This window comes from Notamacropus eugenii, chromosome 3 (assembly GCF_028372415.1).
Source record: "Notamacropus eugenii isolate mMacEug1 chromosome 3, mMacEug1.pri_v2, whole genome shotgun sequence".
NCBI lineage: Eukaryota > Metazoa > Chordata > Mammalia > Diprotodontia > Macropodidae > Notamacropus > Notamacropus eugenii.
In genome coordinates this window covers 301,039,233-301,052,319 of record NC_092874.1, presented here as the reverse complement: position 1 = coordinate 301,052,319, position 13,087 = coordinate 301,039,233, and the positions used below count along the sequence as shown (strand labels likewise).

The following is a 13,087-nucleotide window of genomic DNA, read 5'->3' as shown; positions in this document are numbered from 1 at the left end:
GGCCTGGTACCGCGAGGTGCCCACCACCGGTGAGGGGCCGGGGCGGGGCGCGCTCGGTCAAGGTCGTGATCCCTGCCGCCAGTGTGCCCGGCGGGGACGCCCCCTCGGGGCGGGGAAGCGCGGGTCGGAGGGCGGGCCAGGCCCCTGAACCCGATCACAAGGTCACGCCACAGGGTCGGGAGCGCAGAGCGGGAAACTGAGTCGGCGGGAGGGCAGAGGCAGCTCGTGATTGGTGCCCGCGGGGGGCCACCCTGACCGCCTGTCTCTTCCTCCCAGTGCACCTTTTCCAGCTGGACATCTCGGTGAAGCAGGGCCGGGACAAGGTCCGAGAAATGTTCATGAAGAATGCCCACGTCACGGACCCACGGGTGGTGGATCTTTTGGTCATTAAGGTGCGTCGTGCCCCCTGCCTGGCTGGCACTCTGAGCACCAAGGCGTTTCTCCATTCCTGCATGTATTAATCACCACGTATGGTCCCGACTTTACAGACGAGGAAGCTGGGGCAGGTAGCACTGGCCCAGGGTCACACAGCCGGGACAAGCGTTCCTGCCTCAGGCCTGTGCCTGGTGCCCGCTGCCCAGAGGCAGAACGGATCAAAACACATCAAGAAAGTGAATACAAACTAGTTTGCAGCCAGGCCGTTAGGGGGAGGGCACTGGGCTGGGGAACAGGGCTGGACTTGAGCTTGGCTTTTGGAGGTACAGCTGTCCAGACAGCCACATCCCCACCCAGGGAAAGATGGCAGAGGGAGGGTCTCATCTCATCTCACCCAGCATCTTCTTATGCAGGGGAGGCCTCTGGGTTTGATCCAGGCCCAAGAGGAAGCCCCAGGAGTGTGGCGGGGGCAGGGGCCGGTGCTGGGGCAGGAGGGAGGGCCTTGGTCCCCTCCCTCTTAGGGAGACTCACTTTGGGAGCTTCAGGAGGGCAGGCAGGACCCCTGATGAAGTCACTACAGCCCCATCCATTAGAATGCCCTCAGCAGAGAGACAGCCAGTGGTGGCAGATGCATGTTGGGTTGGAGGTATCTCTAGGACACAGTTTGAGATCTTGTGATGGGCATTCAAGAATGAAGTCCCATGGGGAGGAAGGTCTTTATAATGGGGGGCTGTGGGGGAGGGCTAGGAGAACCCCACCTTCCCAGCTGCTGCCTGGATGTTCCCTCTGGGACCCCACCCCCGGGGCCCAACATCCTTCTTCCTTGTTTGTCCTGAAGGACTTTTGAGGCAGAGCCTCAGTGGTCAGCCCCTGGGGTCCACAGACTGAGCCAGTATAGACAGACCCACCTGGGCCACTGTTGGGCAAGCATTTCCCCAGCATAGCTTGTCCGCCTGGGTGCCTGCCTTAGCCCCGCCTCAGACGGCCAGGTGACTGAGCGCCTTTCCTCCCTGTGCAGGGGAAGATAGAGTTGGAGGAGACAATTAAAGTCTGGAAGCAGCGGACCCATGTCATGCGGTTCTTCCACGAAACAGAAGCCCCGCGACCCAAGGATTTCCTCTCCAAGTTCTATGCTGGCCATGACCCATGATTCAGCTCTGGAAAGGGGCACACTGGTATTTAATTGTAATATTGCAAATAAACTCTATGGTGGAACCTTTGTGTGATGACATTCCCTAGATGAGCCTGCCCCTCTCCTTGCAGTACAGCTTAATGCTGGACTCTGGTTAGTGACTGGAGTCCTCAGGGGAAGTCACTGGTAATGAAGACTAGCTAGCTCCTGCCAGACCCTGTGGTGCCTCGAATCAGAGTGGGAAGGAAGCTCAGGGCCCCCTGTCCACCCTAGGCCTCAGAAGGCTCCCCTTGTCAGCATTCCCCCCAAAGCGGGCAGCCTGCCTCTGACCAAAGGCCCCTTCTTGGCCCCTTTAGCTAAGGGAGCTTTCCTGGCCCACTAGCTTTAAAAAGCTGAGGCCTCTTTTGAAAAACAGCATCCTCTGCTCCTTCCCCCAGGAGGGTCAGTCAAGACCCTCAAGGCTCTTCTGTGCCTTTGCAGGGTTGCTGAGGTCCCTACTGTGTTCCTGGTCATCACAGACTTTGGGCTTTCTTGTGAAACAACTCGCCTCAGTGCTCCCTTCTGACTCAGGTTTGAGTCCCTGAATGTTTAACCCCTTTCTGATGAGCCTGTCTCAGTTCCCAAGGTAGCCTCCTACAGATGCCCTCTTGGGAGACCATGCACTCCATAATCCAGCAAGGCCTCCCTGTCAGTCCCTGAGAAGCGATCGATGAAATGGATGGACACTTACAAAAATATTAACTACAAATGAACAGAAAAAAAGATGGAGACCAAGCAGCCCCAGAAAAAGAAACTGAATGAGCCTCAAGAGTCCCTGAAAAAAGAAACCCAGAAGTCCAAGGCCAGGAGGACTTACACATGAGGGAACAGTGAACTCCAACATGAAAGACAAGGAAGGGCAGCCCACCAAACCACACTCCCTGTGCCCCCACGTGGCCTTGGAAAAAAGACAACAGAGTAAGAAAATGCCTCATGGTGGGGCCCGAAGCCCAGCTACTCTGGCCTCAGCTGTGCTAAAAACAACCACCCAGGACCACGGCCTGGAGCAGACGGAGCCCAGCTTCCTCATCATTTACATCAGGACAGTGAAACCAGAGAAGGGAATGCCAGTCCAGGCCTGATGCCAGGCGCCCACCTGCTGCTTCCTTGCAAGCAGGAGGGTGCATTGGCCCTTATCACTATGCTCTGTTTATCAGGATTACATCCTGGTCCTGGAGCCTGCCTAGGCTCATCAGCAGCCAGCCTCACCCACAGCACCACGCCCCAAACACAGACTAGGTCCTGCCAAGGTCCCAGTCACAAAGTGCTATTTATTCGTAGTTCAAGTACTCTGGGGCTGCAGCCTGGCCTTCACAGAGGGCAAGGGAGTTTGGGCTAACAAGGCTACGTACACACCACACCCACTGGGCCATGCAGGGAATGCTGGTCATGGAGATGGAGGGCTGAGTGTTTGTCCTCTGCCCCTCTGCTGCTGGAGAAGCATGATCGCTACAAAGGCTTCAGCGTCAGGAGGAGACGGGCTGTCCCCTCTGGGTGGCCAGGTCATCCTGTGGTATAAAGCAGAGCTGCGGTCAGAGAAGGGTCAGGCCAGCTCTTTCCCCCTCCTCCCACCTGGTGGCTATAATCAAAACCAACCTCCTACGCCAGCTCTGGGGTCCCTGAAGCGGGGAGGAAACACCACAGGCCAAGGAAGTTGCTGTGCTGGGGAGGGGAGGGGGGTACCCTCAGTATCCTTTCCCAGCCTTGCTCCCCTATCCAGTGTCCAGCCTGGGATCAACATCAACACGGGGTCCTGCTGGATGACCTCAGTCATCTCCTTCTGGGGAGAATTGCATTTGTTTGTTTTCTTTGGGATTATTTAAAACCCATTAAATTGGGGAATCACCAAGACCGGAGTCCTGGCTCTCAATTATTAGCCGTGTGACAGCGGGGAAGCGCTTTAATTTCTCTGATCCTTAGTTCACTCATCTGTAAAATGGGCCAAAAACTGCTTGCACAGAGGGGTGTGGTGGAGACATTTTGGAACCTTTAATAATACATCATCAGCTCCCACAGCTATCTTTGGAAAAAAGCTGAACTAAGTGACCAGGAGATGGTGGGGAAGAACAGGGAAAGCCCCAGGTTTGAAACTGGGAAAGACTGGGGTTTGAGGCTTCTCTCTGTAGCCCTGTGATTCTGGCAAGTCACTGCAGCTTAGAACCTCAGTTTCCTCATGTGGAAAATGCAGGTGAGTATTCTTGACCTCTGCCTCCCAGGGTTCTGAAAATGGTGTTTTGTAAACCCTCAGGGACCCTAAGGGGTGCTGCTGGATGACCTCAGTCATCTCCTAGGCCTGTCTCCTCAAAGGCCCCTCTGCTGGGGGATATCCCATGGCCCTTTACTTTAGAGAAGGTGAAGGGATTTCCCTCTAGGTTGTCCTTGGGCACGAGGGGACCAGAAGCACGTCCATGGCTCTAGTTACCTAGCCTCAATGGGCTGTCAGGCTGTCTTGAGGCCACAGGCTGACCTCCAGTTCACTGTATCCATGATGGGAACTAGCTGCCCTGCACAGATCAGAGTAAAGTAAATGGATGAAAAGGCAGAATTCATGGAGCCTCACCTCAGAGCTGGCAGGGATCGCAGAAGGCACCCAAGCCAGCTGATCCCTTAAGGGATACCCTTCTGTCTACATCAGCCTCCACCTAACTTCTATGTGTTTCTACCAGTTTAACCTGAGGGGAGGAGGAGGTGAGGAAAAGGACACCCCTAGAGGGGGGAACGTGCCACTGTCTGAATGGCTTGTCTGAAGGGGGCTGGAAATGCCTTCTTCCTTTCCCAGATGGTACCCTGCCTGTGCCCACCAAGGGCAGGTATCCCTTTGTACCAAGACTGAAGGAGGAGGCTTTTATACTGAAATGAGGCTGCTTTGGAGGGCATGGAAAGCAAAGGGAGGTTGTCAGGGTAAGAAAGTGAGGGCCCCCAGAACTGCCTGCTGTGGGGGAGGCGGCTGGGGCTAGCTTAGTTCAGCAGACATCCCCACTGAACAAGTGGCTACTGTGTGCCAGGCCCAGGCCTTGGGGTGCTCTGGTGCCCTCAAGGGTTTCCCTGAGCCCCCTGAGCTGTGCGTCTGCAGACAACCTGGGCCAACACTGCTCCTCTCTCTGACCCTGAAGGTCTGCAAAGCGCTCTACACAGAATCCTTGGTGGAGTCACAACCGCCCTGAAGGGAGGTGCATAGAGCACTGCTGAGGTAACGGAAGTGACGTCATTTGCCCCAGGTCTACAGACAGAATTTGAACCCAGAGCTGCTGCCAGCCCTAGGCTGGCTAAGCCTCTCCTGAGCTGTCCTGTACTTCAGGTAGACTGAGGGGCTTCCACTGGCCCTGGCAGGGGCAGTAGAGTCTTACCCACTAGTCGTCATCGTCGTCATCCTCTGGGACAAAGATGTCGTGTTCTTCTAAGAGGGCAGCAAAATTCTTGCTGATGAGTGTTCCCACGTACAAGAAGGGAATCACAATGGAGAAGACCCGGAGAAGGCCGAAGGACATCTGAAGGATATGAGAAACAGAGGAAACCCACCAAAAACTGGAGGGGGATGTCTGTGTGAGGCTCGGACCCCCAGCAAGGAGTGAGGCTTGGAGCAAGAGGGGTGGGGGATGGGGGGATAGGGGGAAAAGGTGCAAAAAATGCTCCAGGCGAAAACGGGGTGAAAACCTGACAATTCCCAGATGTGTGGCCAGAGTACCAGGGCTGACAGCAGGTGGGCTCTGCTCTATGGGGGGTCCCGCCAGCTCCCTGCCAGGCTCATCCCCAGCTCGGGGTACCTGTGGTGCCCGTGGTCATGGCTTGGACTTCAGGATGGCCCAGCAACAGTTCTGACCTGCCACACCACCAAGTGCCCCATCACAAAGCCGGCGGTGGGACTCCCCAGTGGGGGGAAGGGACGCCACCCACCAGGCGGGGCGGGGGGCACTGTCACCCCCCTCAGTGCCCTTCCCGGCCCTCCTCAGGACTCGGGACCGTCGTTTCCCTTTTCCAGGTCGGTGCTGCCGTCACCCCCACTTTACAGATGAGGAAGCTGAGGCGGCCACCCTTGGCTCCAGGGGGTTCGTGCCAGCGCTGCCATTCGGGGATCCTCGTAGTCTCCTCTAACACTGAGGGGCCCCCACCCCCACCCCCGGCCCCGCTCCCCCCCACTCTAGCCACGCCTTCAGCCGCTTCCGGGCCGGGCCCCAAGGCCTCACCCATTGGTCCGCCCGCCCCTCAGCGCAGCGGGCCGCGAGGATTGGCCTGTCTACGGCGGTCCCGCGCGCTCATTGGCCTCAGTTCCATCTAGCCCCACCCCCTCACTTACTTTAGCCGGCTTGGGCAAGATGGCTCCGCTTCGGGTCGCGATGAGCGACCGCGAAGGGACCGGGCCCTGCCCCAGGCCGCCCACGGCCTTCCGCGCGGCCGGCCCAGGCCCGAGAGCCCCGCTCCGCACGGCCGCCGCCGCCGCCAGCCAACGAGCCGCTCCCGGCGACATCTCGTCCCCGACCTTGCGGACGGACCGGCGGGTGACAGACAGTGCCCGGAGGAGACGCCCGCTCTCGGCTCTCGCGAAAGCCCCGAGCGAGATTGCCGGACCTCGTCCCTGCGCGCGACCGAGCGGGCCCGCTCCCGGTGGAGGGGCAGGACGGGGTGGGGCGACGTGCGCCGGGCTGCGTGGTGACGTCATCGAGCGCCTGCGAGAGGCCCGGCTCGCTCGAGGGGGAGGGGCCCTGGGGCCCTGGTTTGACAGGCACGAGACTGGCAGGGCGGCTGTGGCCTGAGCGCTGAAAGTCGCCTCGTCTCCTCTCCGTGCTTCGGTTTCCTTACCTAAGAGTGGCACCGAGCCCCCAGAGCCTAGCTTCCCCTAAGCACGGGGCCCCGCCCCCCTTCTTGTGCCCCAGGAGGGATTGCTGTGGCTCCCTATGGGCCCGGGCAGGGTCGCCACCGAGGCCGCCCCCACCTCCAAGACCCCAAACCCGTGGGAGCCCCGGCTCTGGCGGGTGACCCCCTGGGGAGCAGGGCCAGCTGCTCTGCCAGGGTGGCAGTTACTGAGTGCCCAGCGTTTGCTGCCCCAGGGAGTTCCACATTCTCCCCCTTGTCCACCCACTGAGAAGACCCCTCCCATGGCTGAAATGCTGGCTGTGGGAGGTCAGGAGAAAGACCTCACTTATCCCCTTATGACCCAGGCTGGAGGCAGTCCAGAGACACAGAGAAGGGAAGAAGCATTTATTTAGACCTACTGCATAGTGGGCACTGTGCTAAGTGTTTTACAGACCTCATTTGATGGTAACCCATCCAACTTCCTCAAGGAAGGAGGTACTACCATCCCGTTACAGTTGGGGTAACTGAGGCAGACAGGGGATGTGTCTCGCCCAGGATCACACAGCATCTGAGGCTGGATTTGAACTCAGGTCCAGCCCTTTGTGTACTCTGCCACCAGCTACCTTCAGAGAACATGAGTGGGTGGAGACACATCAGCACCGCAAGCTTGGGGCTGGCCAGGTCAGTGGTGTTTGGGGCTTCCTTGAGGGGATCCTCACTTGAGCGCGGTGAAGTTTGCAAGAACAAGTCCCTGGATCCCACGGGGTGCCAACCCCAGAGGGGTGTCAGCCAGCTAGCCAGAGATCCTGGGTTCTAGCTCAGCTCTGGCAGATGTAGAAGGTGGACAAGCAGATTCTTGACTTCCTTGTGTCTTAGATGTTCCTATCTGGGTTCAGAGAATTCAGGCCAGAGCCTGACCCTCCCCGCACCTTGGCACCTCTCTCCCTTCTCAGACCTCTCTCAAGGAACCAGGGATTTAGGCAGCTCTGGGTCCTGCCTCACACACTTCCCAGCCTCTCTGGGTCTGTTTCCTCATCTGTAAAAGGATGAGGCTGGATCAGATGACACACCTGAAGGCCCTGGCAGCTTTCACTCTAGGACCCTGGGGACCTTTCTGCTGACCCCCAGAGCTAAGTTCCCGGACAACAAGAGGTATCTAATAGCCTCCGGGAGCCAGGGCGTGGACCTTATCTCAGTCCTTCTCTCCTCCCTAACCTCCCTGTTCCTGAAGGAGGGGATAAAGGACCAGGAATTGCCTGTGGGCCCTATTAGTCAGGTGTTTTCTGTGTTGCTAGTTAATGACTCGTGGAACCTACCACCAGAAACCACCTACCTCAACCCCAAAAGGAATCCTTCTGCAAAACCTCGGAGGGATGGTCCTCTGACCTCTGCTTGAAGGCCATGTAGAGAAAGAAAAAAATTGGGAAAGAGCCCTGTCCTCTCCCTGGACTTCAGTTTCCTCATCTGTAAAATGGGAGTCACCATACCTGCACCAAACTGCCTCATTATCTTTTTCTTGCCATGTCATGTTCTGGGATGGAGCTGAGGCTCAGAGCTGCTCAGTGACTCCCTTCCAGTCACCCAGCTATCTTTCCTTTGTGACTCTTCTGAGCTCTCTGTCCTGACAATTAGGGTATGTGTGTTTGTTCTTCCTGCCGAAGACCATGCCGTCGGAGAAATGATGACTTGACTCGTACTTGACTTTGTTTTGAGTGAGGGAGGGCTGTGCAGGTCACCAGCCTCACTTCTCTTCCAGAGCCATCTGAATCTATCTGAATCAGGATGACTGGAGATGACCCAGGATGAGGCAATTGGGGTTAAGTGACTTGCCCAAGGTCACACAGCTAGTGAGTGTCAAATGTCTGAGGTGAGATTTGAACTCAGGTCCTCCTGACTCCTGCACTGGTGCTCTATCTATCCACTGTACCACCTAGCTGCCACTGACAATTAGGGAAGGGAAAGAAGAGGGGCATGCTGTGGACAATGGCTGCCGTGGGAGCTGGGGGTTTTAACAAAGATAGGGAAGGAGGAGGGGCTGAGGCTGAGGAAAGGGAGCAGGCAGCTTCTCCTCCAGCGCCATGCCTCATGCCCCCCTGCCCTCCCCTCCCCTTACTGCCCACCCCCCAGACCCCTGGCCTGCAGCCATTCCCTCCGCAGATCAAGGATTTCCTGGCCATACCAGTCATGCAGCTTGGCGAAGCAGGAGGTCTCTGGGGACACGGGACTGTCCCCCTCATTCAGGGGCAGGCCAGTCGGGCCCCAGGAACAGGTCTCGGCTAGGTGCCGGCGGCTGACGGGAACAGGGAGCTTGGTGGCCTCCACCTCCCCATCTGTCTCTGCCAAGGGGCTGCCCTCCCGGAGTCCACGGGCATCCGGCTGTGGGGGCGGCCGGTCTGGAGGGGGTCCAACCCGGTGGGGTGAGTGGCGGGAGGCGAGGCCCAGCTGCATCTCCTCAAGCCGCCTTTGCAGTTCCTGCAGCAGCAGCCTCATGTAGCCGAAGCTGGCCCTGGAGAGCACCTTCACCCAGGCCTCCTGGGCCTCGGGCCCCTCTGCTGCCAGCACATAGGGCCTCAGGCCGGGGGCATCGAAGCGGATGGCGAAGGTGAACTCCTGGGGGCCCTGGCATAGTTCCACGGTGCAGCCCTCCAACACAATGAGGCCCAGGGGTGGCCGGGTCTCCCGGCCCTCAAAGTAGAAGAGTAGGTTCCCCTTGAGGACGAACCAGCATCGAGGGCCTGAGCCACCGGAGGTGGGCTGGCGTGCCCCGGGGCTGCTGCAGCAGCGCAGGAAGCCCTCGTGGTCCGCTGGAGAGCCACTCACGGCAAAGTGGGCCACACTGTGTTCGTTCAGCTTCATGGCACAGACTGCCCGGGCCCTGCGGATGGAGGAGAAGCTGAGGCCAGACAAAGGAGCAAGGTGGCAAGGGGCCGAGGCATGCCTGATGGACGTGTCAGAGCCAAAGGAAGGCAGGGAGGACTGGGGACCATCCGCTGACCTTGGGGACCCCAACTGACAAGCTTGGTTAACCCCCAAGCTCCTAGCCATTGGGATTCTGTGAATGTCACCCTTTCTGAATGTTCCCTTTCTGTGAATGTCACAATAAGACATCTTTGGTTCATTCAAGCAAACCCTTGGCTCCCCAAGGCTGTGTCAAGAACAGTGAGTCTGAGGTCTCCGAGTAACCCCTTCTCCCCCTTCAGCTCTCCTCGAGTGTTTTGTGGGAAGGATGTATTTGCCTTCCCCTCCCCCCACTGTCTGGCACATGGAGGACTAAGCCTGTTTCATTGAAACTAGAAGCCTCACTTTGATGCAGGAATTGTCGAGCTGGTGGTGTTCTAATACACTCTAAACACCGTTATCAGGGATAGCTCTCATGGTGTGGCCAGGGAAGGGATGTAGGAGAAATTTGGGGGAATGTAAAAATGAAACAGGATCAATAAAAATCAAGGCCAACCCCCTTATTTTACAGATGGAGAAACTGAGGCCCTGAGCAGGAAAGTGAGTCAGCGTTAGAAGTCTAGTGACTATTCAGGGAGAGAGGGACGAAGGGTTAGGAATAGGCAATACTAAGAGGATTAAAGGACAGATTGGATTTTATTTTGGCTTACTTTAGACCACACCTCATTAGGTGTGGACTGGGTGGCCACTGCTGTCTTTCCCAGCTCCCGGGTCCACCCCTGGTCTGCTGGGGGTAGCCAATGCCTCTTCCTCTTTTGTCAAATGAGGGGACACCTAAGTCCAAGGGCCCCTCCCAGGCAAGACCTCGAGCTCTGAAGGGCCCAGAGCATCCCACCTCCCCCAGCTCAGCTTCTTCTGTCCTTGGTCACCCCCCTCGTGTTCCCTCCAAAGCCCTGTCTCATGGGCTCCCATGTTTCCCTGCAGCCAAGTGAACTTCATTTGAACCCAAGCCTCTTGTCCCAAATGAGACAGTGCAGGACAATGGGAAGAACCCTGGATTTAGAGTCGAATGACCTGGGTTCACATCCTGGCTCTGCAGATCACTCCCTGGATGGCCCTAGGTCAGACCTCTCTGGGCCTGTTTCCTCATCTGTCAAATGAGAGAGTTGGACCAGGTGACTTCCATGGCCCCTTTCAGCTGGAAATCCAGGGTCCTGCTATCTCTGACTCCTTTCCCTCACCACAAATTCTATTGCTTCTGCCTCTGCAAGGGTTGGAGTCATGGGAACATGGCAGCCTCAATTTCCCCATCTGTAAAATGGGATCCCTCCAGCTCTGACTACCTGAACTCCTTCATTCTCTGCCCTTTAGGCAACCAGAGGGCTGGGACTGGGGGCAGTCTGGACTCAGACTGATAAAAACTGAGCCCATCAGGTCCTGGGGCTGAAGGTAGGGCCTTTGCCTTGAGAAAAATGCCATAATCCCTCCCATGCAAGGACATTCCAGTTAGAACATTCTTATCTCATGCACAGTCTAGGGATTGGGAGAGGACATACCTTTATCTCCCTGATCACCTTCCATTGCACTCAGGGCTGGTCTGGACAAAGACTGGCACCCCCCCCAGGGGGTGCCCAGGTATTTCAGGGTCTCCCTGAAGCCAACAAACTTTGGTGTATGCCAAGCTCTGTGCTAAGGACTGGGAATGTGAACCTGCCCTCAAGAAGGTCCCAGTCTAATGGGGGAAACAGCCTGTGGAGGGGCCTGTCAGGTTCTGGGGTTTAAGGACCAGTCATATTTTCTGTCTCTTTCCCCACAATATTCCCATGAACTGGAGCTGAGATTCACACCTTGCTCTGGTGGCTGAAGCTGGTGGGGAAAAGGAAAGGTAGAAGGGTTTTGGCCTGCCTCACCCAAACCGGACAGGGGCTGGCAGCAGTCTGGGAAGGGGGCAGGGCCTGCATTATCCACATACCAAATTTGCTGCTCCAGAGATGGGTCCCACTGTCTACATTTGATGTTGCGTGACATTGGAAGCAGGCCCAAGCCCCTCATTTTTATGGATGAGGAAACAGAGGTGCAGTGACTCACTGCCAGGGTCACACAGCTAGTAAGTGTCTGAGGAAGGAATTAGCGCTTCTGGACTGTCTTCACCACAGTGAGGTTCTGCATGTCCAGAACACTGGGACTGGACTTGATTGTAGGTTCACTGATTTAGAACTTGCTCTAGAGCCCACCTAGCCCAGTCCCCATCCTTTTATGGGGGAGGAAACAGAGGGAGTAGGTAAGTGGCAGGGCCCAGACTGAACCCAGGGGCTTTACCCTGTCCAAGATCTCTCTGAGATTCTGGGGGAGTGATTCTTGAAGTCCTCATTGCTCCCAGGTCCTTATATCCTCAGGGCACATACCACTCCTTCCCTGTCCCTCCCTCCCTTTTGGTTCCCCACCCCCACTCCTGGGATCTGGGACTGTCTTCTAGGGAATGTGCCCAGAACAGGATCCCAGCAAGCTCCTTCTCCCCGTTCACCCCAGGAGCAAAATGGGCAAATGGGGAAAGAGACCGAGAAAGAGGAGAAGGCCAAGGAGTCCAGGCTCTGGATCTTCCTGGGGAGCCACGTGGCAGCGCCCCTCCACCCCACAAACACTCCCACCTCTCCAGTACTGCTCAGTGACTGAGATCTCCTGACTTGAACTTGGCACCCGAGGGGCTAGAGAAGGGGGGATGGGTCATTACCTCGACTTTGAATCTTAGATCTCTCTCCTCCAGCCTCACAGCCACTCTGCGGGCCGTAGAGAAGGCAGCCAGGAAGGAGGGCAGGAAAGAAGGCAGCAAAAGAGGGGAAGGGCTGAGGCGGCCCTGCCTGATTTGGGCAGAGGGAAAAATACCCGCGGTTTGCTCTGCAGCTGGATGGAGGGGGAGGAAGGGAGGGGGGCTGAGCCCAGAGCAGGGCCCTCCCATGAAATGGAGAGGCCCAGAATGGGGAAAAGGAACAGGACCCTGGAGATAGCTGCAGAGAAGATGGCATGGAGAGAATGGCAAGGCTGGGAGGGAGCTTAGAACAGGGGATGGCAGGGCTGGGAGGGAGCTTAGAACAGACGTTGTCAGAGCTGGAGGGGCGTAGAACCAAGAAAACAAAGAGGTAGAATTGGGAGCTCTAGAAGTTGTTTTACCGTGTTACTGCTCCACTCACCTCTGTTGAACATTCCAAACCCTTCACAACCTGCCGGGGTGGAGTGAGGGGGCAACATTTCCAGTCTTCTTCCACTTGAAACTACTTCCCCTACTTTGTAAACCACTTCCCCTGGCCATCTTTAGATCCCTTGCACAAAGAATGTTCTGTCTCCTCCTGCTCTGCATCGTCACTGGCTGCTCCTCAGGCATGGACAGAGCTCCCTCCTGGGACCCAACTGCTGTCTTCCCTTCACACAGCTCACACCTAGCTGGTGCAAGAAGCCTTGCTTGGCCCTCCTCCAGGCCAGGGCCTTCCCTCTACCATTACTTCTATTTACTTCTCTGTACACAGTCCCCCATCAGACCGTGAGTTCCTCCAGAGCTGGGACTGACTAGCGTCTTTCCTGTAGCCCCTGTGCCTAGAGTTAGATACTTAAAGTTTGTTGACTGATTTGAGACCTTAAAACAAGGAATGTCAGAGCTGCGAAGGAGCTTGGAACTGGGAGTGTTGAAACGTTCCAACGTCAAAACTGGGAGGTGCTCCCAGTCCAGTCAAAAACCCGAGTTACTAAAGCGTTTTGCCTGGAAGTTGATGCGGGCTAGACTAGGGTTATCTTCTTAGTCCTTGGGCACTAGGGCATTCTGGCCAAGAAGGCCTGGACCCTGGGCAGAACGTTATCAGA

At 56.8% G+C, this 13,087-nt stretch overlaps 3 protein-coding genes across 7 annotated transcripts in view; 1 reads left to right on the top strand and 2 right to left on the bottom strand.

Moving 5' to 3' along the window:
• The window catches only part of NDUFA6 (NADH:ubiquinone oxidoreductase subunit A6), a 1,825-nt gene extending 235 nt beyond the window's left edge, over nucleotides 1–1,590 (top strand). The window contains exons 1-3 of the mRNA XM_072596310.1: nucleotides 1–29; nucleotides 277–392; nucleotides 1,394–1,590. The exon at nucleotides 1–29 is cut by the window's left edge and continues 235 nt beyond it. Of these exons, the coding sequence (XP_072452411.1) occupies nucleotides 1–29; nucleotides 277–392; nucleotides 1,394–1,525 (277 nt within the window). The 3' untranslated portion in view covers nucleotides 1,526–1,590. The remainder of the gene's footprint in view (nucleotides 30–276; nucleotides 393–1,393) is intronic.
• A 1,207-nt stretch (nucleotides 1,591–2,797) lies between these two features.
• On the bottom strand, nucleotides 2,798–6,185 carry SMDT1 (single-pass membrane protein with aspartate rich tail 1). Of its 3 annotated transcripts, none has more exons than XR_011964275.1 (4): nucleotides 5,841–6,185; nucleotides 4,894–5,034; nucleotides 3,969–4,050; nucleotides 2,798–3,054 (listed from the first exon to the last, which is right to left on the bottom strand). XR_011964275.1 is itself a non-coding variant. In XM_072596309.1 (3 exons), exons 1-2 carry the CDS (start codon nucleotides 6,009–6,011, stop codon nucleotides 4,897–4,899), a joined length of 309 nt encoding a protein of 102 aa, XP_072452410.1. In that variant the 5' UTR covers nucleotides 6,012–6,178; the 3' UTR covers nucleotides 2,798–3,054; nucleotides 4,894–4,896. The 3 variants fall into 3 exon arrangements, 1 of the variants encoding a protein (XP_072452410.1); XR_011964276.1 differs by having other exon boundaries at nucleotides 2,961–3,326; XM_072596309.1 differs by lacking the exon at nucleotides 3,969–4,050 and having other exon boundaries at nucleotides 5,841–6,178.
• Nucleotides 6,186–6,727: 542 nt separating this feature from the next.
• PHETA2 (PH domain containing endocytic trafficking adaptor 2) lies at nucleotides 6,728–13,013 on the bottom strand. 3 transcript variants are annotated; one of them, XM_072596305.1, is made up of 2 exons: nucleotides 12,424–13,013; nucleotides 6,728–9,212 (listed from the first exon to the last, which is right to left on the bottom strand). In XM_072596305.1, exon 2 carries the CDS (start codon nucleotides 9,191–9,193, stop codon nucleotides 8,447–8,449), a length of 747 nt encoding a protein of 248 aa, XP_072452406.1. In that variant the 5' UTR covers nucleotides 9,194–9,212; nucleotides 12,424–13,013; the 3' UTR covers nucleotides 6,728–8,446. The 3 variants fall into 3 exon arrangements, with proteins under 3 accessions (XP_072452406.1, XP_072452408.1, XP_072452405.1); XM_072596307.1 differs by lacking the exon at nucleotides 12,424–13,013 and adding an exon at nucleotides 11,967–12,394; XM_072596304.1 differs by lacking the exon at nucleotides 12,424–13,013 and having other exon boundaries at nucleotides 6,728–11,949.
• Between the last annotated feature and the right edge of the window lie 74 nt (nucleotides 13,014–13,087).